Source organism: Onychostoma macrolepis, chromosome 03 (assembly GCF_012432095.1).
Source record: "Onychostoma macrolepis isolate SWU-2019 chromosome 03, ASM1243209v1, whole genome shotgun sequence".
NCBI classification, from domain to species: domain Eukaryota; kingdom Metazoa; phylum Chordata; class Actinopteri; order Cypriniformes; family Cyprinidae; genus Onychostoma; species Onychostoma macrolepis.
In genome coordinates, this window is record NC_081157.1 from 51757764 (window position 1) to 51784024 (window position 26261).

A 26261-nucleotide genomic window follows, 5' to 3' on the forward strand; every position below is an offset into this window, starting at 1 on the left:
CTACAACAATGCCTGAAACAAACCTCTACAAATGTATCTGTGGCCAAATGTATACAAGCTAGTCTCGTGTGAGTATCCTGTGTCATTCTTTCTTTCTTTCATCATCTTCTTTTTTATTTTTAATAGCCAGTATTTCCCAGCCTCCACAGCCCCATCAGTATCTTTATCAACACCAAACTACAAATATTCCTTTTTCTCATATTATATCATGTAAATGATAAAGTCACAAAGATAAATGCACATTTACTTCTATGTCACATATATTTTATTCTATTATTATTTTCTTTTATTTTAAGTTAAAAACAAAACAAAATCTTTGCACATACACATTTGGGAATCACAAATCTCCAAGTAGCCTATAATAAATTATAATATAAAGGTATACGTCCACCCAAAAAATGAAAACTGTGTCATCATTTACTCACCTGTTTGAAACCAGTGAGAACAAAACAGCATTGAAACATTTTTCAAAGTATCTTCTACAGAAGAATGAGTCATACAACATTGAAACAACATGAGAGTGAGTTAATTTTTGAATGAATTGTCCCTTTAAAATGGACCTAAAAAAGCATGTCATGTTTTCCTTAATTGTATTTAGTTAACAGTCAAATACAGAGCATTGCTTAACAGTTTAGATAATCTGAGAAAGAACTACTAATAATATAATAATAAATATAATATACTGTATAATCATACATTGTGTCTGTTCTTTGACCATATGTTGCAATTTAAAAATGGTGTGTGAAAACATCCACAATTTCATGATCCTAGTGTTGTGTTCAGAAGTATGTTTACACACACAAGGAATCTGACTTGGCGGCAGGATCTTCCAAGAAGAAAGTACGGATAGTGCAACACACATGATAGTGCAGATATACACAATCATGTTTAACATTTGAAAATCTATTAAACACTTTTAAATAAGATTTTCAAATGTTAATCACATTTTACAACAATGAAACCCAAATGTTTTTGTCAGCCAAACTCTGTTCTCCTGTCTCCTCCTGAGATTAATATCTTCTGAGATTAATTTAAAGTTAGTACTTCAATCATTTTAACACTTTCATGTTGACAGTTCTCTGATATGGGTTAATTTTAACATGACATGTAGGTTAACAAATAACGTTATCTTTTTCTGTGTTTTATTTTGACTGTTTATATAAAAATGCTACTCAAAACATTATGTTGTAGAGTATATAAATATTAGTTACATACATTAAATGTTACTATGACAAGTGCAGAAGTAATTGATTTATGAATACAACTCAAATTGAAAAGACAAGGGAAACTGTGTGAAAGTATGTGTATGTGGAATGAAGCAATGCAAAATTAAGTCAGTGTCTGAGATAAATGTTAAAACATGGCCTTGGCACTCAATGAAAACAGCCTCCATGTATGTCCAGTTCACACAATGGTCAGCTACCAGTGACTTAAGCTCCACATCCAATCTGAAACAAGACAGTGACTTTACATGATGATGAATATATGTGGAAACATCACAAAAGCAAATCAAGGCTATATTATGACACTATTGATGGTGACATATATATGATTTCTTATCCAAATTTAAAAATAATATTCTTGGAGTAGCTGCTGACCTAGAGTTGTATATACATTTGTAGAGGTTTGTTTCAGGCATTGTTGTATGCACACTGCAGTAGTCACCAATGACAACTAGGTAGGCTAATCTATTCAAATAAATAAATTAATTAATTAAAGCCCCACAAATGAAAAACTATATTAGCCTAGGTTAGCATAAGTTATTCACTTATTGTGTTTTGCTGCATTCCTGTAATCAATCAGGCAAAACGGCTTATAGACGATTTATCATATTATTACAAAAACTATGCATTATACTATGCATATATTAACACTGTTGCAGTTAATGCTTTAATGCTGAACATTGATACTTCATTACCTTTTCGAAATAATCCATTAAACACATAGCGATTTGAGGAGCATGCACTCATATTTTCAGTTCCATTCGTTTGCGCGTTGTTTCAAGGACACGCCCACAACAGGGGAACTAATGACTATTCACGTTAACTCCACCCACTGGAACAGTTTTTCACAGGAACTGAATAATACACAACACCGGAGGAACATTATACACAATATGATCGTTTTTAACAGTTGAACGAAGGGCATTTCTGGAATAAAAGTCTCTTTCTGCACTGACTAAACACTCCAGCGCTATTCATACGAAAAGCTGACATTTACCTCACATTCCTGCTGCCCTCAAACTTAATTACGCAAAATAATTCATGCACGACACCAAAAAGCAAACAATAGATAAGAAAGAGAAGAAAAAGAGGACTCACTCTCACCGTACAGCTCTCAGTCTCTCGCGCATGCGCACACCGAGTGATCCTCACGAGCGCTGCAGAGTGAAGCAGAGCGTCTCGAGCGCCTCCAGGCGGCTGGACTCAGTATAGTCACAAGCCCCGCCCCCTCCATCTAATCTAATGAGACGAGAGATAAACTAAATAATTACATTACATTAAATAATATTTGTTTCCAGTTTTAGATAGTTATTTGTTTTATTGCATAACAAGAACAGTAACACAACATACATATATAGAGGAACACAGTGTTTTCAACTATTATCTGTTACATTCATAATAGCATCAAAGGAACAAACTGAAAAAAAGAAAGGGGGCTACAGGGGATAATTTACACGATATTTCTATTAGAAAAGGATTCAAACATTCTGTACATCCTTTTTGCTTTTTTATTTCTTAGATATTTTAAGGCTTCAATGTGCTGCTTAAGTTCAATTTTAAATAATGTAATGTTATGTTTATTATTAGACCATTTTTGTTTGTGCATACGGTATTTCCCAAACATAATTAACAAATCAATCACCAAATTTTACTCCAAACTCTAATTTTTATACAACAAAAATATATATTTACCAGAGAATTGAATCTTTAATTTGATAAATTTAAATATTATATATTCAATATCAATCCTCAGGATTTTGTGAGTCTGTGGTGGGTGGTCCCCGGTCCCTGTAGGGGGGAATGTTTGTACATTTTAAAGTTAAATTCATCAATCTGGTGCACTTTGAGAGTTCAGAATGAAGAGCTTCAACACAGGTTCAGTGTGCAAACTCAACACAGAATAAAGCTGCTGAATTTACTTGTACTTGACATTTAAAGGACACTCAACTCTCTTTTTAGTTGTGATTTAGTGTCTCAGTCTCACTGGTGAATGTGGAAGACAAACAAATTAGAATAAAATAATAATAATAATTTTATATTATTATTCCTATTACAGTAATAGCCACATATTGTAAAACAATTGCACTCTGAAATAAATGAAAATGAGTATTTCACAGGTATATTATTATATTTTAAAGGTATATATTACCTCACTCTAAAGCAGGGAATTGCTTTTGTCCTAATTTCTACACTTGCAAGCAGGGCCTAAAATTAACTTTTTGCCACATCTGCCACACTGTAAAAAATAACGAGTTGATTCAACTTAAAATAATTTGTAACCTGGCTGCCTTAAAATCTTGTGTTAAATAAGCTAAAAAACTTTTGTTGTTTAAACATATGTTGGAGTTCCTTAAACCCATAATTAATATTTGGGTTAACAAAGGTGAAGCTGAATCAACTTTATACTTTGTCTAACCAACAAGTTTTTAAGTTAGCCCAACAAGACAAGACATTGTGCTAACCTAAATCCAAGTTGAAACAACATAAAATTAGTCAGACCAACAAACGTTTAGTTGTTTAAACTAAGCATCCTGTTGAGTTAACTTATTTTTTTAAGGTAGCCAGGTAACTTTTTCGAGAATAGTTCATCTTACTTGTAATGTTAAGCTCATTCAACTGGCTGAACTATGTAATGTGCCCACACAACTCAAGTTTCTATTTTCTAACAGTACTTCAGAAAAATGGCTCATGGACATTGAAGAACATGCAGAATGCTATTTTATTTGATTTCAAAATTGGCAGTATCCTACTTAGGATGTTTTAATTTTCAACACAGTAATGCTATCTTTAAAAAACATACATGAACACTGACATTTAATTTCTTTGGAACAATTGCAGTAAATATTCCTTTCACTAATGCACATTTAATCAATTCAAGTAATTCTGAAATTTTCCATTTCAGTATAAGTCAGAAGTCAGAACATGCATCAAAGTGCATTCAAAATTTTAAAAAGAGATGCCATAACATGGCATAAAACGGAGTTGAACAAAGAGCAAAAACTAACCAAAAAGCCTACTTTTTGCAGAGTAGCATGTTTCGTAGCCCGTAAACACGTGAAGAACAGTTACTCCCACCAATGTTCATGCAAAGTTTTGAGAACATCAGAACTGTACTGTGTTTTGTTAATGATGTAAAGACGACCCATCAGGAGCACAAATGCTTTCGGGACGTCACAGATATCGATGGCGACAAGACGGTCTTCCAAAATGATAGCAACGTCATTGGTTTATTTTGGAAGCACCTCCCATTCCTCCTCCTCAGTCACAATCAAGATGCCCATGTCACCTCAATTCATGAGATGGCTGAAAAAAAAAAAACAACAAAAGAAGAAATTCTTTACATACAATTCTAAAAATTTAATCAATATAGAATACTACTGTACATTACTTCAACTACAGTAATACATTCTGTTAAAAATATTCAATAACAACAAGCAGCAATAAAGAGGCTAAGTAAAAAAAAAGTTGCAAATTACATGAGCATGGCTAGGCGTATCAGACCAACTGCAACAAGTACTGCTATTTCAAGAATATAAGTAATTAAAGAGAATTTTTTATTTTTGGGTCAACTTTAACTGTGAAATAACCTTTAAACGGGTGAACTATCCCTTTAACACTATGTTGGCTTTATTTTAGTATTGTGACATTGTGTATCATGACATACATACAGTAAGTGCTGTGTACTATATTAAAAACTTACGTGTTACAACTGCAGATAAACAAGATTTCTTCTTCTATTACCGGGACCACATCACTGCTCATTTTGGTCACCCAACAACTATAATACTAACAGACTTGTCCTTGATGAATTCCTCTTGAGAACCTGTGTACTTTAATAAAAACAAAGGCAAGCGTTGAAATATATCTTACAATATTAACAGTCACAGACTCCAATAAACATGTGCACTTAAGTAAATAAATTAATTTACAATTTGTCTAAGCTCTACAATGTGACAGTCATTCCCATTGTGTCTGCATAGCACTTTGATGGATACAACTGCAGAAGGACTTGCTGAGGTCCATCCACAAGAACTCTGTGCTGATCTTTAGTCATTCCAGAATATCATAAACATGGAAAATACAGAAACATGTTAAAACAACACTATAAATAAAAATAAATAATCTTGACAGAGAAAGTCAAATGTCATTGCTAGTTTACGTTTCAATTACCAAAACCATATTTTACAATCCAGAAAAGGCTTTTAAATTACATAACACAGGAAATTAGAACAAAACAACAGAAAAGCTAATTTTACACATTTGTGATTATCCTTATCACAGGGCTTTTTATACAAGATACAGTATATGCCATTATTACTTTTCATACCTTAAATTTTTTAATCGATCATATATTCACGCAGCGTTGCCATGGGTTCCGGTGAGGCACTTCTATAATGTTACTTTAACTGAAAGAAGAGTTTGTACCGTTAGAACCTCATCTGAAAGATTATGTCAGACAAATGCACGCTCTCCAAACCAACTCTGAGAGGTGCTCGTTCGTTTCACTTACAACGTGCAGAAAAATGACAGTTCGAGCAGTAATTTTGTTTATTTCCCCTAATTTTAATCGTTCATAAGGTCATTTTTTAAAGTTCCCGCCATTCTAAATCCATACAGTTGTTCGTCGCGCTCCGTCTCGTGCTGTTTGAACGGTCTCTAATCACAGTTGCCAACTCTCGCGAGACAAATAAGCAACCGCAGCTTCAAAAACAAGCCCAAAACAAGCCCAATATTTTTTTTTTTATGATTTATTATCATCAATATTATTTATTATAAATTATTTATTACCAATAAATGAGCCTGCAACATATTAAACTGAAACCACTCTTTTATCTGAAAAGCAAAATCAGAAGCTATTTTACAAAAATTAGCAAACTGCAACAAAAGTGGGAACAAAACTCGTCTCCAATCACCTGTGAGCAGAATAGGATTGGAGAGATGGGAAAGGAGAAAACACAAGAGCTTCAAAGGGGAGCTGTAACATAGCCACACATTTATAGCCTAAAATATATAGGGGTCATTCTATGGAAATGTCATTTTTTCTGTCCCTAGCCTTTACAGAAATATTACACTTGAAAAACACTTTTGTTGGTTACATTCTTTTTTTAAATATATTTTAAAATGAAACAATGGAACAATATTTACACCTTCTTGAGCCATCAATGTGGCAATATTTGTTTTTAATTAATTATAAAGAATTCCAAGCACCACAAAACTGCTCGTCCCCAGAGCCATGTACAGAGGGAACGTGCTTTATTCTGAGGTCAAAAACAGGATTTTCTACCATTTAAAATAAAATAATGTATACATAACTATCAAATAAATGACATAAAAAAACAAAATGTGACATAAATATTATAGAAAAATATATAAAATATTATATTAAATTATAATATATATTATATTAAAAAAGAAAATATTATATAATATTATTAAAAGATTATAAAAAGATTTTCAAAAATCATTAAGCTTTTATGTGTATTCGTGAAGTCAAAAGGTAATCTAATAATGTGGTCTAAATTTAAATGTTAAAAAAATAAATACATTTTAAGACATCTTGCCATACCAGGCTATTCGAACCAAATGTATTTACTCAGCATTAAGATATGACTACTTGTTTTTTTTTATTACAGCCCGACGCCCGTGATAATTAATACATTACAAAAACATTATAAAAATTAGGCTAAAAGAAAGTCATCCCACTCCTTTACGTCTACTTCTGTCATCGCTTGGATTACAGCGTCACGCGCTTCTTTTTGAATGTGATTTTTATCCAATGAGGGGCGGAGCATATGGCAAATTACACTACAACACTTATATTATTGCACTGGTTGGCTATTAACTGCGAGCAGACAGAGTGTCAATCAATGCACTGGAGAATACGGCGAACATAAATAAAGAAACGACGTTGCTTGTCAGATTTCCCAAACAAGCAACCATATTTTTTAAAATAAACCCAAAAAACCGCAACCCGCGACCAGGGACTTTTTCCCGCAATTTTACAAAAAAAGAAGCCCAAAGTCGCGTATAATACGCGGACTTGGCAACTGTGTCTCTAATGCAGCACTGGGCTCAAATAATACATACTAAACAGTATATTCTCCAGATAAGTTCAGCTCAGTACAGCATGGGAGAATATTTAGTTTAATAATTATATGAAAAATACTGTGGAACCGCGTGTATTTTGAGGCTTAAGACGAAACTAACGCTGGTATCCATTTAACTACAAAATGCAATGCTTTAAACCATACTTGTACCACTGTTTTCATTATATATTATATATTTTATAATATTTATTTGGCTTTTTTTTATGCCATTTACATCATATATTTGATAGTTATGAATATACTTTTGTATTTTAAATGGTAGAAAATCCTGTTTTTGACCTCAAAATAAAGCATGTTCCCTCTGTACATGGCTGTGGGGACGAGCAGTTTTGTGGTGCTTGGAATTCTATATGACTATATAACTATAGTCAAGTAGAGTTCTATATGAATTCTACTTGACTATATAAATAATTTAAAAAAAATAATAATAATAATGTCACATTGATGTAATTGTGTAAGGTGTAATTGTTCAAATAACATACTGTTTCATTTTAAAATATTTAAAAAATAATTGTAACCCTGATGTGTATTTCAATTGTAATATTTCTGTAGTCTAGGGACAGAAAAGTGGCCGTTTCTGTAGAATGACCCATGTACAAAGTGCACAACCACAATACTTGAATACTTTACATCAATTATATCTCTTTAGCAAAAAGAAAATAATTGTAACGTTAATTCACCAAAATGTTGTAGCTCACTTCAAAGTGTCTAACTGAGAGAGTAAAGGTGGATTTATTTTCCTCATTTGTGAAACTATTTGTCCTGAACAACTCCGTATTCAACTCATCTTTTATCAACGGAGGAACATTAGACACAATATGATCGTTTTTAACAGTTGAACGAAGGGCATTTCTGGAGTAAAAGTCTCTTTCTGCACAGACTAAACACGTTAAGTAAATCACTCCAGCGCTATTCATACGAGAAGCTGATATTTACCTCACATTCCTGCTGCCCTTAAACTTAATTATGCAAAATAATCCATGCACGACACCAAAACGCAAATAATAGATAAGAAAGAGAAGAAAAAGAGGACTCACCCTCACCGTACAGCTCTCAGTCTCTCGAGTGAGCCTCACGAGCGCTGCAGAGTGAAGCAGAGCGTCTCGAGCGCTCACAAACCCCGCCCCCTCCATCTAATCTAATAATCCATTAGAAAAGGATTCAAACATTCTATAAATCCTTTTTGCTTTTTTATTTCTTAGATATTTTAAGGCTTCAATGTGCTGCTTAAGTTCAATTTTAAATCATGTAATGTTAGGTTTATTATTAGACCATTTTTGTTTGTGCATACGGTATTTCCCAAACATACTTATGAAATTAATCACCAAATTTTACTCCAAACTCTAATTTTTATACAACAAAAAATATATATTTACCAGAGAATTTAATCTTTAATTTGATAAATTTAAATATTATATATTCAATATCAATCCACAGGATTTTGTGAGTCTGTGGTGGGTGGTCCTCGGTCCCTGTAGGGGGGAATGTTTGTACATTTTAAAGTTAAATTCATCAATCTGGTGCACTTTGAGAGTTCAGAATGAAGAGCTTCAACACAGGTTCAGTGTGCAAACTCAACAAAGAATAAAGCTGCTGAATTTACTTGTACTTGACATTTAAAGGACACTCAACTCTCTTTTTAGTTGTGATTTAGTGTCTCATTCTCACTGGTGAATGTGGAAGCCAAACAAATTAGAATAAAATAATAATAATATTTTATATTATTATTCCTATTACAGTAATAGCCACATATTGTAAAACAATTGCACTCTGAAATAAATTAAAATGAGTATTTCACAGGTATATTATTATATTTTACAGGTATATATTACCTCACTCTAAAGTAGGGAATTGCTTTTTGTCCTAATTTCTACACTGGTGACTTGAGAAAATTTACCGGCCATAAATAGTTTTCCTTGCCATGCAAAAACAGGCAGTTGCTACTATTACAGTAACTAAACATATTTAAATAAATAAAAGCCATTTGAAATTACGACCAACCACTGCATTTTAATCATGATACAAACAAAGATAGCTACTACACACATGTAGCATCATATTACGTTTTCGGTTTTTAATTCATTGGTTTGATGGATACTTTGCCAAAGCAATGGCATGAAACACGTTAAAGACCTTTTATGATACAAGAAGCATAAATATATCATCGGTTTATTATGAAACTGTGGCAGGCCGCCACACTCTAGTTAATGAAGGAGAAACACTGATCCAAAACATTTGGGTAAATACACAATCATAAAATAAGTGGATTCTTTCTGTAAGTTAAAAAAGATTCATATAGTCTCCATGTCTCTAAAACAAATTTGCAACTACTTGTGTCTCTTGGTAAATCAAACGAATAACTTCTTTAACTTTATGTTACCCTTGGGAGATATTATCAGGAGACATGGTGTTAGCTTTCACTGTTATGCTGATGATACTCAGCTCTATATTTCTTCGCGGTCCGGTGAAACACACCAAATTGAGAAACTAACGGAGTGCATAGTCGATATAAAAACCTGGATGACGAGTAATTTTTTACTGCTAAATTCTGAAAAAACAGAGGTGTTAATTATCGGACCTAAAAACCCCACATGTAATAACCTAGAACATTATCTAATACTTGACAGCTGCTCTGTCAATTCTTCTTCATCAGTTAGGAACCTAGGTGTGCTGTTCGATAGCAATCTGTCATTTGAAAGCCATGTTTCTAGCATCTGTAAATCTCAAAAAAATTATCTAAATTGCGACCTATGCTCTCAACGTCAAATGCATAAATGTTAGTTCATGTGTTTATGACCTCAAGGTTAGACTATTGTAATGCTTTATTGGGTGGTTGTTCTGCACGCTTGATCAACAAACTACAGTTGGTCCAAAATGCAGCAGCTAGAGTCCTTACTAGAACCAGGAAATATGACCATATTAGCCCGGTTCTGTCAACACTGCACTGGCTCCCTATCAAGCATCGGATAGATTTTAAAATCTTGTTAATTACTTATAAAGCCCTGAATGGCTTAGCTCCTCAGTACTTGAGCGAGCTCTTATCGCATTATAGTCCTCCACGTCCGCTGCGTTCTCAAAACTAAGGCCATTTGATAATACCTAGAATATCAAAATCGACTGCGGGTGGCAGATCCTTTTCCTATTTAGCACCCAAACTCTGGAACAATCTACCTAACACTGTTCGGGAGGCAAACACACTCTGTCAGTTTAAATCTAGATTAAAGACCCATCTCTTTAGCCTGGCGTACACATAACACACTAATACGCTTCTATTATTCAAATCCGTTAAAGGATTGTTAGGCTGCATTAGTTAGATCAACCGGAACCGGGAACACTCCCCATAACACACGATGTACTCGTTACACTGTAAGTAGAACGGCATCTACGCTAATATTTGTCTGTTTCTTTCCTATTCTTTTTCTCAGTCCGTATCCGATCAGATGGTGGATCAGCACCAAGAGATGATGTCTACAGCCCTGATCGTCAGCGGAGACCAGGACACCCAGATGAGCCCCAGAGACATATCACCAGTGAAAACCTCAATTAAAATACAATAAAACTAAAAATATAACAAAATAACTAAAAATATAATAAAATACCTAACTACATAATACTATTATTGTTAGAAATTGCAACAAAATAAAAAATAGAAATATCAACTTTTGAACTGCGGGTTTCGTCTGGCCAGAGGAGAACTGGCCCCCGACTGAGCCTGGTTTCTCCCAAGGTTTTTTTTCTCCATTCTGTCTCAGAGGGAGTTTTGGTTCCTTGCCGCTGTCGCCTCTGGCTTGCTCATTTGGGGACACTTCATTTCTAGCGATTATCGCCGATTTGGTTGCACAGATACTATTTAAACTAAACTGAGTGTCACGTGTCGGCCCGTCTGAGTTCCTGTTTGTCCTTATTTGGTTTAGTTCCTGTTCTTGTTTGTTAATCATTCATTGTCCCCACCTGATTTGTATTACCTTGTTTGCTCTTTTGTTCTCTTCGATTTATAAGTCCTTAGTTTTCCCCTTGTCTTTGTCTCGTCTAACGTCAATAAATGGAAAAGTGTGTTTATGTTTATTTCGTTCTCCAAGTCTTTTATTTATGTTCGCTAAAACCACAAGTCCGTGACAGAAGACGAGACCGACCAAAATATGGAGTTTGCGGAATATTTCGCTCCGGAATCTCCCATTTTATGATTACGCCGGGGAATTCTGCAAGCTCGCCGCGGCAACGACGTGGGATGACGCCACCATTATAAAACTGTTCCGGCTTGGAGCCAATCTCCACCGTCCAGTAGACCTCCCAGACCTGTTGGAGAGAGGCTGTTCTTCGGAGTCTGGGAAGCGTCCGAACCCGAGCCGGAACCAACCCGTCAGCCACAGCTCCCCCTCGTCAGTCGTCATCCCGGCACTCCGAAATCAGCCGCCGTCCACGAACCTCCAAAACCGTCCGCGGCCACCGCAAACCCGCCACCCGAGAGTATGGCAAGCCCGCCCCCAAGGAGTATGGCAAGCCCGCCGCCAAGGGGTATGGCAAGCCCGCCGCCAAAGAGTATGGCAAGCCCGCTGATGGAGGCTCAAGTGCCTGTAGGGGTTTTGGTGGAGTATGAGGGGATGTCGTGCCCGCCAGTGCCAGCTCCTCGCAAGTGCCCGCCAGTGCCTACTCCTTGCAAGTGCCTGCCAGTGCCAGCTCCTCACAATAGCCCTCCTGTGTCTCCGCTGGTCCCGTCCAGCCCTCCTGTGTCTCCGCTGGTCCCGTCCAGCTCCGCGCTTCCAGAGCGCCCCCAAGAGTCCGCGCTTCCAGAGTGCCCCCCAGTGGCTGTGCTTCCAGAGCGCCCTCAAGAGTCTCCGCTGGTTCCATCCAGCCCCGCGCTTCCAGAGTGCCCCCTAGAGCCTGTCCCTCCAGAACGCCCACCAGATTCCTTCCAGAGGCGGAAGGGCCCCAATTTCACCTTTGAATTTTTTTTTGGGGGCTATACCTGACAATCCTGCTCCGTCTTGGGCACCCAAGCTCCCTGCTCTGCCATGGTCGCCCGAGTCCCCGGATCTGCCATGGCCGCCCAAGCTCCCTGCTCCGCCATGGCCGCCGGAGTCCCCTGACCCGCCATGGCCGCCTAGAGTCTCCTGTTCCACCCTGGATGCCTCCCCAGTATCCCTGTCCTGCACCGGCTTCCAGGGCGCCCACCCCGGTGGTAGTGTTACGGTGCGGGATGCGCCTTCCGGGAGTGGGAGGTACTGTCACATGTCGGCCCGTCTGAGTTCCTGTTTGTCCTTATTTGGTTTAGATCCTGTTCTTGTTTGTTAATTATCATTCATTGTCCCCACCTGATTTGTATTATGTTGTTTGCTCTTTTGTTCTCTTCGATTTAAGTCCTCAGTTTTCCCCTTGTCTTTGTCTCTAAATGGAAAAGTTTGTTTATGTTTATTTCGTTCTCCAAGTCTTTTATTTCTGTTCGCTAAAATCACAAGTCCGTGACACTGAGCTAGACAATGACAACTCTGAATTCAATAATGAAATGCCTTTAATTGAAAATTGAGTGTTTAATCTTATCATTATACATTACTGACACTCTATCTTCCAATTTGATACTGTTAAGTGCTTTGACACAATCTCTATTGTTAAAAGCGCTATATAAATAAAGGTGACTTGACTTGACTTGACTTGATTGTGTTACCTCTTCATTCACTGCTACGAACTGATGGCAGTCAGATAAGTACGATTTGAACCATGCTAAGGCGCTTCCACTAATGCCAACAAAGTTTTCTAGTCTATTCAAAAGAATGTTGTGGTCGATAGTGTCGAACGCAGCGCTAAGATCCAGTAGAACTAATAAAGAGATACAACCACGATCAGATGATAGAAGCAGGTCATTTGTAACTCTAATGAGAGCAGTCTCAGTACTATGATACGGTCTAAATCCTGACTGGAATTCCTCACAGATACCATTTTTCTCTAGGAAGGAATATAATTGTGAGGATACTATACCTTTTCTAGTGTCTTTGACAGAAAAGGGAGATTTGAGATCGATCTGTAATTAACTAGATCTTTGGGGTCAAGTTGTGGTTTTTTAATGAGAGGCTTAATAACAGCCAATTTGAAGGTTTTGGGGACATATCCTAATGACAATGATGAATTAATAATAGCCAAAAGAGGATCTATGACTTCTGGAAGCAGCTCTTTTAGTAGTTTAGATGGGATAGGGTCTAACATACATGTTGTTGGTTTAGATTATTTAACAAGTCTATACAGTTCTTCCTCTCCCACAGTAGAGAATGAGTGGAATTGTTCCTCAGGGGATCTATAGTGCGCTATCTGATGCGATACTGTAGCTGACGGCTGCATGGTTACAATTTTATCTCTGATAGTATCAATCTTGGAAGTGAAGTAGTTCATAAAGTCATTACTGCTGTGCTGTTGGGAAATTCCAGCGCCTGTTGATTCTTTATTTTTCATTAACTTAGTCACTGTATTGAATAAATACCTGAGGTTATGTTTGTTTTCTTCTAGAAGAGACGAAAAGTAATCAGATCTAGCAGTTTTTAATGCTTTTCTGTAGGATAGGGTACTTTCCCGCCAAGCTAAACGAAATACCTCTAGTTTAGTTTTCCTCCAACTGCGCTCCATTTTCCGGGCTGCTCTCTTTAGGGCGCGAGTGTGCTCATTATACCACGGTGTTGGACTCTTATCCTTAATCTTCCTTAAGTGTAAAGGAGCAACCGCATGCTAGAAAAGAGAGAGTCCACAGTTTCTCTTACATCATCAAGTTGTTCTGAGCTATTGGATATACTGAGGAACTGAGATAAGTCAGGAAGATTATTTATAAAGCAGTCTTTTGTGGTAGAAGTGATGGTTCTACCATATTTGTAACAAGGAGTTGGCTTTACAGCTTTAGCTATATGGAATATACAGGAGACTAGATAATGATCTGAGATATCAGAAATCTAGAGTAAATCTAGAGCATGATTTTGACAATGAGTAGGTCCTGACACGTGTTGTTTAACACCAATAGAGTTTACAATGTCTATAAATGCTGATCCCAACAAATCTTTTTCATTATCAACATGGATATTAAAATCACAAACAATTAGGACTTTATCTGCAGTCAGCACTAACTCCGATAGAAAATCAGCAAATTCTTTAATAAAGTCTGTATGGTGCCCTGGTGGCCTGTATACAGTAGCCAGTACAAACATCACAGGGGATTTATCATTAATACTTGTTTCTTTGGATAACATTATATGAAGCACCATTACTTCGAATGAATTATACTTGAAACCCGACCTCTGAGAAATACAGAAAATATTGCTGTAAATTGTAGTAACACCTCCCCCTTTACCTTTTGGACGCGGTTCATGTTTGTAACAGTAATCTTGGGGTGTAGACTCGTTTAAAGTAATGTTATCATCTGGTTTTAGCCAGGTTTCTGTCAAACAAAGCACATCTAGTTTATGGTCAGTAAACATATCATTTACAAAAAGTGCTTTTGTAGAAAGGGATCTAATATTCAATAAGCCAAGCTTTATCATGTGTTTATCTGTATTATATCTGTTTTTTTATTAGTTGAACATCAATTAAATTGTTACTATTACTTTGGTTTGGATGTTTTCTGTATTTTCTAGTTCGGGGAACAGACACAGTCTCTATAGAGTGATATCTAGGTGAAGGAGTCTCTATGTGCTGAGAGTTAACTGACTTCTGTGACGTGAGGCGGCTAGCAGACGGTCGGTTTAGCCAGTCTGTCTGCTTCCTGACCTGGGCTCCAGTTAGTCAAATACGAACTCTAAGACTATGTGCCATATTTCTAGAGAGAAGAGCGGCACCACCCCAGGAGGGATGAACACCATCTCTTTTCAACAGGTCAGGTCTGCCCCAAAAATTCTTCCAATTGTCTATAAAGCCTGTGTTATTTTGCGGGCACCACTTAGACATCCAGCCATTGAGTGATGACAGTCTGCTATGAATCTCATCGCCCCGGTAAGCAGGGAGCGGACCAGAGCATATTACAGTGTCTGACATCGTACTTGCAAGTTCACACACCTCTTTAACATTATTTTTAGTTAATTATTTTTTTTTAAATTCAAAATAAAATGACTGAAGCTGTTAGAAAGCCAAAAGGGGAATGTGCCACCATCATCAGAATCCAAGAACAAACCCCATCAACGTCAAGCACTGATTCAACAGAAACTTCATCTCAACAGGCAACAAGTCAACAGGCTGCAACTACTTCAGTATATATTTTTTATTGTTTTGGGAAAAAAAAACTTTTGTGAATATTTCATGACATAAATATTAGCGTGTGATGCATTCACATTTGCAGTCATATTTAGATGTTTTTCCTTCTAATTGATTAGGTGGAAACGTGTGGTACCTGCTAGATAGTGCTGTGGACCAGAGTACAAAAACCTGTAATGCCACAACTGCTGCAGTAATAGAGGTTGACCGATACTTAATGGAAACTAACATACCCAGAACCCATGATCCGCTTGAATACTGGAAAGAAAAAAAAACATGTGTTTCCCGATCTATATGTGACGGCACTGCAGTTTTTGTGTACACCAGCCTCCTCTGTGCCCTGTGAGAGAGTGTTCTCAAAGGCAGGGGAAGTATTGTGCAAGAGGAGAAATAGGCTCTGCCCTAACAGTGTCAAAAAATATATATTTCTCAATAAAAAACAGTAAAATAGCCCCTTTTTGTTTCTTCTTCACCCAGTTACACAAGCACATTTAATAACCACATAATCCATGGATTCTTTGAAGTTGCATTAGTCTCCTATACCAGATGAAGAAATAATACAGACAATGTTATTACTATGCAGACAGTTTTAAGTCAATTACATGTCATATATACTGTAGGTCTTTTAGTTATAATAATTCAGCAATTTCCCACTTACTGTGGGCACCCACAACACGCTTAAATAGTATTATATTGTAATACGTTGACTAATATTGACTCATATTTCCATGAATTAACACATTATGGTACATAAAAATATTATCAGCATATGATTTTTATTTGTGCACTACAGAGTAATATTACATCAATGAGGTGGGTGTTTCATCCAGTGAAGCTTCATCCCAGATACGGCTGTTGTACATTTTATGCTCTTGTTTTCTTCTGTGTAAGATGGCAGAAGTGATGCATCAGGAAACTGTAACTATAGTATCTCGTGCGCACGAGAAAGTCTTTTTTTTTTTTTGCCAATGTGCCTTTAGGGGCTCCGTAAAAGCCTCATACACTGTAAAAAAAAAAAAAAAATAAAAAAATTGAGCCAACTTAAAATTTTAAGGCAACCAGCTTCAGCAGATTTTTGAGTTTTCTCAACTTGTTGTTTTAAGTTTATACAACAAAAAGTTGAGACAATTCAAAAATCACCTAAAAAAAGTAACATTTAATCAATAATTACATTTAGAGTGAAAACTAATGAGCTGGATCTCTCTCCTACTGACAAGTATGGATGGGTATCGGTGAGGTTTTTATGGTATTACTATTGTTACAATACTGCTTATTAAACTTATTGAACATAACATGAAACCCATAAGAAAGTACAATGATATCATTTACTTCATAAAGCAAAATGATACACAAGAATAAAACCTTTGGCATTGTTCTTCGAGGAGGAACTCCATCTTTGAGTTGATCTGAATCTCAGTTGAATCTGCTGGTTTTGAAGATGAAGATGAACTTTATTCACTGTGAAAACTTTAGATAATGTTTCTCTGTCATGTCGCTTGTAATGAAAGATTTATCCTGATGATATTTTATTGCTTAATGCATTATTGTGTCACATTTGGTGAGGAAGCAGCATCAGATCTGAAAGTGCTGGATCTGAACTTGATCTACTTACTGTGATATCTTTGTGTATGTGTGTATAGATTAGATAATTGGTTGAAACGCTTCCCACATGCAGTGCAGTGATACGGTTTCTCTCCAGTGTGAATCCTCTCGTGTTTTTTCAGATTTCCTAACTGACTGAATCGCTTGTCACAGTGTGAACACTTGTAAGGTTTCTCTCCAGTGTGAATCATCTCATGCAGTTTTAAACTCTTTGCTGAAGTAAAAGTCTTTTCACACTCAAAGCACATGTACTCTCTCACACCAGTATGTCTTTTCTGATGTTCTTTCAAACTTTGTAGACGTGAAAAACTCTTTCCACACAAATGACATGAATGTGGCTTCTCATTTATATGAACTCTCAGGTGTTTCTTCAGGTATGAAGCTCTCAAAAATGTTTTGCCGCATTCATCACATGTGTGCAGTTTCTCTCTAGTGTGGATGTTCATGTGACCCTCAAGGCTTGATGAGTGTCTGAAACTCTTCCCGCACTGAACACAAGTGAACGGTTTCTCTCTAGTGTGGATGTTCATGTGATCCTTAAGGCTAGATGAGTGTCTGAAACTCTTCCTGCACTGATCACAAGTGAATGGTTTCTCTCTAGTGTGGATGTTCATGTGACCCTTAAGGCTTGATGATCGTCCGAAACTCTTCCCGCACTGATCACAAGTGAATGGTTTCTCTCCAGTGTGAATCATCTCATGCAGTTTTAAACTGCTCGCTCTAGTAAAAGTCTTTTCACACTCAAAGCACATGTAGTCTCTCACACCAGTGTGTATTTTCTGATGCACTTTTAGATGTTCTGGCAGCGAAAAACTCTTTTCACACAAAAGACATGAATGTGGCTTCTCCTTTATATGAACTCTTAGGTGATTCTTCAGGCGTGAAGCTCTCAAAAATGTTTTCCCGCATTGATCACATGTGTACAGTTTCTCTCTAGTGTGGATGTTCATGTGATGCTTAAGGCTTGATGAGCATGAGAAACTCTTCCCGCACTGATCACAAGTGAACGGTTTCTCTCCAGTATGAACTCTCATGTGAAGCTCAAGATGTTGTTTGCGTGTGAAACTCTTTCCACACTGAGTGCAGGTGAAAGATTTCATGGCCCTTTTTTTCTTTAAATCTTTCTGCTTGGGTTTTTCTCCACTTCTGACATGATTTTTCTCCTCAACTTCACTCAATTCTTCTTTCTCTTCATTATCTTCAATCAACTCTGAAACAAAAATAAAAACAGTACATTTGTCAGTAACTCATTAAAAAAATTGTTGTTTGGTAAAACACTACTTGTTGGATTTGTGGATATGCAACTAAGATTATTCAATAAACTTTTTATCATCATCACTTCGTCTCCTGCTTCTGCTCTTCTCTGGCTTTGCTCAGTCAACTTCTTGGTTGATAAAAGACTGTTAATACAGTTTTGGTACCAGACAAGACTTGATGTTAATGGGTTTTGGTTATCAACTACCCTGCTGACTATTTGTTCAGACACCAGTCAAAATTGATATTTTCTGACAGGATCTGGCATCCGGGACTGGATCTTACCTAGTTTTTTGCTACTTTTGTGCCCTTGTTGTATACAGTACATACACTGGCATTCACACATTAGCATGCACAAGCAGGTTGTTTTAATATTCAAAATCTGTTTGTAAAAACTGCAAGAAAAATAAATAAATAAATGTTGTTTCAAATAGTATTTTTTTTTTATTTGTGTTTAAAATAAAGTTTCCATTATCATAACTTGAAAATGAATGTTAACTTTTTAAACTTAATGTAATAAGTTGAAACAGCAAATATTGGAAAGTCAAATGAACTTAAATAAAGCAACTCAGCACTAGGCAAGATTTAAAATCATGAGTTGGTATGACTTGTGCTTTTAAGTTGATATAACTTAAAATTTTAAGGCAACCACAAAACTTAAGTTTTTAAGTTGAAATGGGTGAAACCTTTTTACAGTTTGGATCTTAACTATCTTCCGTGGAGCCTCGATCTAACATATATTTTCTTGAAAAAAAGTACCAAGTTCATAGGAAACTTATTATTTGATGCTTCAGCAAAATTATTCAACAGCTTTAAAGATTTTTAAAACCAAAATGAAGAATAAACAGCAACCTGTTTGCTGTTCAGTATCTTCAGTGTGTTTGATTCTGCAGGGTTCTGGATCTCTCATCTTCTCTCTGTCTTTAATAAACTCAGTCTCTGCAGATTTCAGCTCTTCCTGATGCTCTGATGCTCGTCTTCACTCGTAAACTGATGGGAATATTCCAGCATTTATTGCTGTATAGCTGAGTGTGTGATTGTTGTGGGTTTCACTGAACATGAATTTCTGTGTGGAAGAAGCAGATTTACCAAAATAAACAATAAATCAAAGAGTCGCAAAGTTTTCCATTAAATTACATTGTATTTGTTAAAGGGTTAGTTCACCCCAAAATGAAAATTCTGTCATTAATTACTCGCCCTTGTGTCGTTCCAAACCCATAAGACCTTCGTTCATCTTCAGAACACAAATTAAGATGTTTTTGATTAAATCGGAGAGCTATCTGACCCTCCATACACAGCAATGTAACAGAAATGTTCCCAGCAGGGGCGTAGTTTGGGGGTTGAAATTTATGGAAACCTAGAATCAGACTATTTATTAATTATTTGAATCGCTAACCTCACATACGAACCGAACGGAGCACTTATCATCACAACATGACTGAAGCGCAGCTCTTTTAATTGTGCACGAGTTCCAAAATAAAAGTTTTCGTTTATATAATATATCTGTGTGTACTGTGAATATTTATTATGTGTATATAAAGACACACACATACAGTATATATATTGAAAATATTTACATGTATTTACATGTATATATTTATATTAATATAATTTATATGATATATAAATATATTTAATATATAAACATAACACATTTTTCTTAAATATATACATACATGGGTGTGTATTCATATATACATAATAAATATACACAATATACACACATATATTATGTACACAAAAACTTTTATTTTGGATGAGATTAATCTAGATTAATCTATGCCCAGCACTAATTATTTCTCTTTTTATTTCAGCACATGTAGTCAGAGTTACATAAAATAATGATAATGCAACAAATAAGGAGATTATGTTTTATTTATTTTAATCAGGTTTGTTAAAAGTGTGACTGAATGATGTTAGTTAATTTGCACAAACATGTATTTGCTATAACAATGAAAATATTTGAAAAACAGTTATAAACGAGTAATGATACAATCCTTTAAATCTTAACTCTTGAGTTTAGCAGAATTCAATAGATGTAAAATTATTATCATGTCACATGTGACACATTTTATAGAATGTAACAGAAAAAAACACACAGTGACATACATAAGACCAAACATCCTTATTCTTCAACTATAATTAACAATTATTAAATTGTTACCTTTGGCATACATTTGCCAATTAATGCAAACAGTTAGTAAAAGAACAGAAACAACATTTTAAAACATTTGAACTAAAACAACTAAAATGTACAACAAACTACAGTACATTGTCTAAACTGCAATTGTCCGCTGCTATTTTATGTCATGCTCTTATACTAGGTTATGACTAAGAGGTGTGAACTTTGAACTGTCCTCATTTTACATTTCATGGTGCCTTAATTTACTTGCCCAACTGCCCCATAATGAACTCCCAGAATCGCTTATCAATTTGAACTGAACGCTTATTCAGTGCCTGGGGCTCTGAAATCAATCATATGATCTGGTCATCACCGTACCATTTACATCATATATTTGATAGTTATGAATATACTTTTGCATTTTAAATGGTAGAAAATCCTGTTTTGACCTCAAGCATGTTCCCTCTGTACATGGCTGTGGGGACGAGCAGTTTTGTGGTGCTTGGAATTCTATATAATTAATAAAAAATAAAAAAAATAAATAAAAAAAAATAATGCCACATCGATGGCTCAGGAAGGTGTAAATGTTCAAATAACATATTGTTTCATTTTAAAATATAAAAAATTGTAACCCTAATGTGTATTTCAATTGTAAAAGTCTATGGACAGAAAAGTGGATGTTTCTGTAGAATGACCCATGTACAAAGTGCACAACCACAATACTTGAATACTTTACATCAATTATCTCTCTTTAGCACAAAAATAAAAAATAAAAAATTGTAAAGTTAATTCACCAAAATGTTGTAGCTCACTTCAGTATGTATCTAACTGAGAGCTAGCGTTATGTGTTTAAGTAAAGGTGGATTTATTTTCCTCATTTGTGAAACTATTTGTCCTGAACAACTCCGTATTCAAGTCATCTTTTTTGAACGGAGGAACATTAGACACAATATGATCATTTTTATAAAGTTGAACGAAGGGCATTTCTGGAGTAAAAGTCTCTTTCTGCACAGACTAAACACGTTAAGTAAATCACTCCAGCGCTATTCATACGAGAAGCTGACATTTACCTCACATTCCTGCTGCCCTCAAACTTAATTACGCAAAATAATCCATGCATGACACCAAAAAGCAAATAATAGATAAGAAAGAGAAGAAAAAGAGGACTCACCCTCACCGTACAGCTCTCAGTCTCTCGCGCATGCGCACACCAAGTGATCCTCACGAGCGCTGCAGAGTGAAGCAGAGCGTCTCGAGCGCTCACAAACCCCGCCCCCTCCATCTAATGCACTGGTGACTCTGGTCTGCTTTGTACGGCCAAACTTCTCTTTCACCTTTCTGATTTCACTGTCGCTGACAAGTGCTGCACGTTCTGCTTTAAATTTCCGCTTTAGTGACATGTGCCAGGTGTGCTAGTAAAGAAATACACATTTGACAATTTGCCATTTTCTGTAGTGTCTTCCGCCGCTCGTTCGAATGATCACGCACAATCTTGGAGTTTGATAGCAGAAAATAGACTTTATTATCTATACAAGAATAAAGCCGAGGCCCCTTCTGCAGAAGAGTCTCTCAAATGTCTCTCGGCTCTGGTATATACACAAGTTTTTAGGGCGGGTTGTAATTCTATCTCTCCCTCAGGAGAAGAGGCCTCCTAGACTTGTTATGGTAAAGGAAAAAGCCCCCCTTAATTATTCCAGATGTTTTCTTGTCTGGACCATTTTAGCCACGTAGACGCTTTCTACACAGGTGCCTTGGAACATAATGGAAGATTAAATAGATATATTAATGGCAAGATTCACCTTGATTATACTTGATTAATTGATTAATGCACCAAAACGAGTCGCTGTGAACAGAGCTGTTTTTGACCAGGTAAAAAGGGTGTTGTTTTACACGAACACTGGGACCATTTCAAGAAGACCCTAAATAATCATAGCAACTTGTGGAAAATGGCCATCCAATGTCCCTTTGAAGCATAGACTCCACAAAATCATACTTATTTTAAATACATATTTAAAAGCATAATAGTTTAATAGTTATGATGCTGTTTTTGAAATAAAATCTTTGCATAGCTATGACAGGAAACTATGCACAGTTTCCACTGGAATCTAACAATGCCTTTAAAAAAAACAAAAACGTGAATGACTATTTCTCCACTGTATCGTGGCTTAGTAAAAACTAATAAAAATGACAAAAGCACATATCAAAAGTAACAAGACTAAAACTTGGAATAAAATGAAAATGATAACTGAAAACGTAATAAAAGAAAAGCTAATTCAAAATATTTAAAAATACGGTCACACTTTATTTTAAGGTTCAATTCTCGCTATTAACAAACCATTAACTATGACTTTTGCCACAATAATCAACTAATTTGCTGCTTATTAATATTGGGGCTCCTGACGATACATTGAGGTCTTATGAAGTGAAGTGAGTAAATTAACAGCAAATTTTCATTTTATAAAAAAAACACCCAAAAAAACCACTATAGAATTTTCATATCAGTCGATATTGATAATTGCCATGATAAATGTCAAATCTTTCAAGATTAGTGCCATATTTTTTTGCTCCTGGGTGAAAGTTAATTATTGGTTTTTATTATCGACTACTCTATACAAATAACACAAATACACAAAACACTGATATAGCTTAATAACAATACTGTAATTATATTCCATTACTCCTTTAATACCTACACAGCAAAATCCCCGATATACAAGACCAACATATCCTACCAAAAAGTAATTACAATAGTTTACAAAAAAAAAAGGATTGCTACAAATCTAAAATAAATGAATACATCATTGGTCCTTGTAGCTCAACAGAAAAGTAAAAATTGGTTCCCATTACATTTTGTCCAATTTTTCAGAGTTCCCAGAGATAATATATCTGATTCTTTCAAGATGTAACGTAGAAGTAAGTCCAGTTAACCAGTCAGAAAAGAGAGGCCTGACATTTTTATTCCACAAAAGCAAAATAACTTTCTTAGCTACAATCGTACCGTATTGGATAGGTAACCGAACCTTCGGGCTGAGAGACTCGAGCAAATCTGACCAACCAAGAATTGCTATCATTGGGTCGGGGAGTAAAACACAGTTATAGACCTTGGCAAAGAACTGGAATATTTCTATCCAAAGACTCTGAATTTGTACACAGAACCATAAAGATGTGCCAGGGTACCCTCAGCAACTTTACACTTGTCACACATGGAGGGAGACGGAAGGATAGAATTTGCTGAGCTTTGTTTAAGAATAGTGAAGTCTGTGTAAAACCTTGTATTGAATAAGTTGATTTCTCAAATTTATAGAACATGAATAAACAGATGAAAGACATTTATCCCAGTCAGTCTCGTTAATCTGAATTCCTAGGTCTTCTTCCCAAGCAGCTTTCAAATGAAGGGAGGAAAAGTTTATTTCATCTTTAAAAGCATTAACGAATAAAGAGGTTAAACCCCTAGCATCTGGAGAATTTGAAAATAAATCAAACATTTTGCTTTTTAAACACAAAACTGCAAAATATGAGATATTTGAACTAACATACAGGTGCTGGTCATATAATTAGAATATCATCAAAAAGTTGATTTATTTCACTAATTCCATTCAAAAAGTGGAACTTGTATATTATATTCATTCATTACACACAGACTGATATATTTCAAATGTTTATTTCTTTTAATTTTGATGATTATAACTGACAACTAAGGAAAATCCCAAATTCAGTATCTCAGAAAATTAGAATATTACTTAAGACCAATACAAAGAAAGGATTTTTAGAAATCTTGGCCAACTGAAAAGTATGAGCATGTACAGCACTCAATACTTAGTTGGGGCTACTTTTGCCTGAATTACTGCAGCAATGCGGCGTGGCATGGAGTCGATCAGTCTGTGGCACTGCTCAGGTGTTATGAGAGCCCAGGTTGCTCTGATAGTGGCCTTCAGCTCTTCTGCATTGTTGGGTCTGGCATATCGCATCTTCCTCTTCACAATACCCCATAGATTTTCTATGGGGTTAAGGTCAGGCGAGTTTGCTGGCCAATTAAGAACAGGGATACCATGGTCCTTAAACCAGATACTGATTGCTTTGGCACTGTGTGCAGGTGCCAAGTCCTGTTGGAAAATGAAATCTGCATCTCCATAAAGTTGGTCAGAAGCAGGAAGCATGAAGTGCTCTAAAACTTCCTGGTATACGGCTGCGTTGACCTTGGACCTCAGAAAACACAGTGGACCAACACCAGCAGATGACATGGCACCCCAAACCATCACTGACTGTGGAAACTTCACACTGGACCTCAAGCAACGTGGATTGTGTGCCTCTCCTCTCTTCCTCCAGACTCTGGGACCCTGATTTCCAAATGAAATGCTAAATTTACTTTCATCAGAGAACATAACTTTGGACCACTCAGCAGCAGTCCAGTCCTTTTTGTCTTTAGCCCAGGCGAGACGCTTCTGACGCTGTCTGTTGTTCAAGAGTGGCTTGACACAAGGAATGTGACAGCTGAAACCCATCTCTTGCATACGTCTGTGCGTAGTGGTTCTTGAAGCACTGACTCCAGCTGCAATCCACTCTTTGTGAATCTCCCCCACATTTTTGAATGGGTTTTGTGTCACAATCCTCTCCAGGGTGCGGTTATCCCTATTGCTTGTACACTTTTTTCTACCACATCTTTTCCTTCCCTTTGCCTCTCTATTAATGACCTTTTGTGTCTTGCCCTCCTTGTGCAACGTGTCAGTGGTCGTCTTTTGGACAACTGTCAAGTCAGCAGTCTTCCCCATGATTGTGTAGCCTACAGAACTAGACTGAGAGACAATTTAAAGGCCTTTGCAGGTGTTTTGAGTTAATTAGCTGATTAGAGTGTGGCACCAGGTGTCTTCAATATTGAACCTTTTCACAATATTCAAATTTTCTGAGATACTGAATTTGGGATTTTCCTTAGTTGTCAGTAATAATCATCAAAATTAAAAGAAATAAACATTTGAAATATATCAGTATGTGTGTAATGAATGACTATAATATACAAGTTTCACTTTTTGAATGGAATTAGTGAAATAAATCAACTTTTTGATGATATTCTAATTATATGACCAACACCTGTAGTTCCGGACCTGAAGATATCGGAAAAAATGAGAAGAAGGAAGGTTGAATCTCTCACCAAGCTCTGAAAAAGAGGCCAAAAGACCTCATGTATAAATCTTTAACAATGAAAATTCCTAATAGCTATTGCCAAAGGTTCTATGGCAATGGCAAACAACAGGGGTGAAAGTGGACACCCCTGTCGTGTGCCCCTATGCAGATTAGTTAAAACAGATGCACATGGATGATGATACAACATACTGACCCAAGAGGGAAACCTATTTCCTAAATTAAATTCTTTAGTAGTTAAGATATATTTCCATTCCACTTGATCAAAAGCTTTTTCTGCATCTAATGCAATAATTGCCAATTTAGAGTGAGATTTTTGTTTGGAATAGATTATGTTTAGAAAACTTTTGAACTGAAGTAAAAAATTTTGGTGAACACTTTTAAATCAGTATTAAGAAGAGCAATTGGACGATATGAGGACACATTAGTCTCGTCCTTGCCTTTCTTAAGAAGTAAAGAAATACTGGCGAAGTATCGAGAAGAAGGAAGAAGGAAATTTCTGCTTACAAGAAGAATGACTGAACATCCGCAACATAAGAGGTGCAATTTTACCAGCATATTGCTTATAAAATTCGATACAAAAGCCGTCACCAGGAC

At 36.2% G+C, this 26261-nt stretch overlaps 1 protein-coding gene and 1 long non-coding RNA gene across 2 annotated transcripts in view; both read right to left on the reverse strand.

Annotated features, from left to right (window-relative positions):
* Window positions 1-4243: 4243 nt before the first annotated feature.
* On the reverse strand, window positions 4244-5520 carry LOC131536595 (uncharacterized). The gene is made up of 3 exons (XR_009270011.1): window positions 5153-5520; window positions 4924-5053; window positions 4244-4526 (listed from the first exon to the last, which is right to left on the reverse strand). It is a non-coding gene; the product is annotated as an uncharacterized LOC131536595 (long non-coding RNA).
* An 11071-nt stretch (window positions 5521-16591) lies between these two features.
* Window positions 16592-26261, reverse strand: part of LOC131536470 (zinc finger protein 721-like) — a 39289-nt gene continuing 29619 nt past the window's right edge. The window contains exons 5-6 of the mRNA XM_058769409.1: window positions 18128-18238; window positions 16592-17875 (exon numbers count right to left, since the gene is read on the reverse strand). Of these exons, the coding sequence (XP_058625392.1) occupies window positions 17155-17875; window positions 18128-18238 (832 nt within the window). The 3' untranslated portion in view covers window positions 16592-17154. The remainder of the gene's footprint in view (window positions 17876-18127; window positions 18239-26261) is intronic.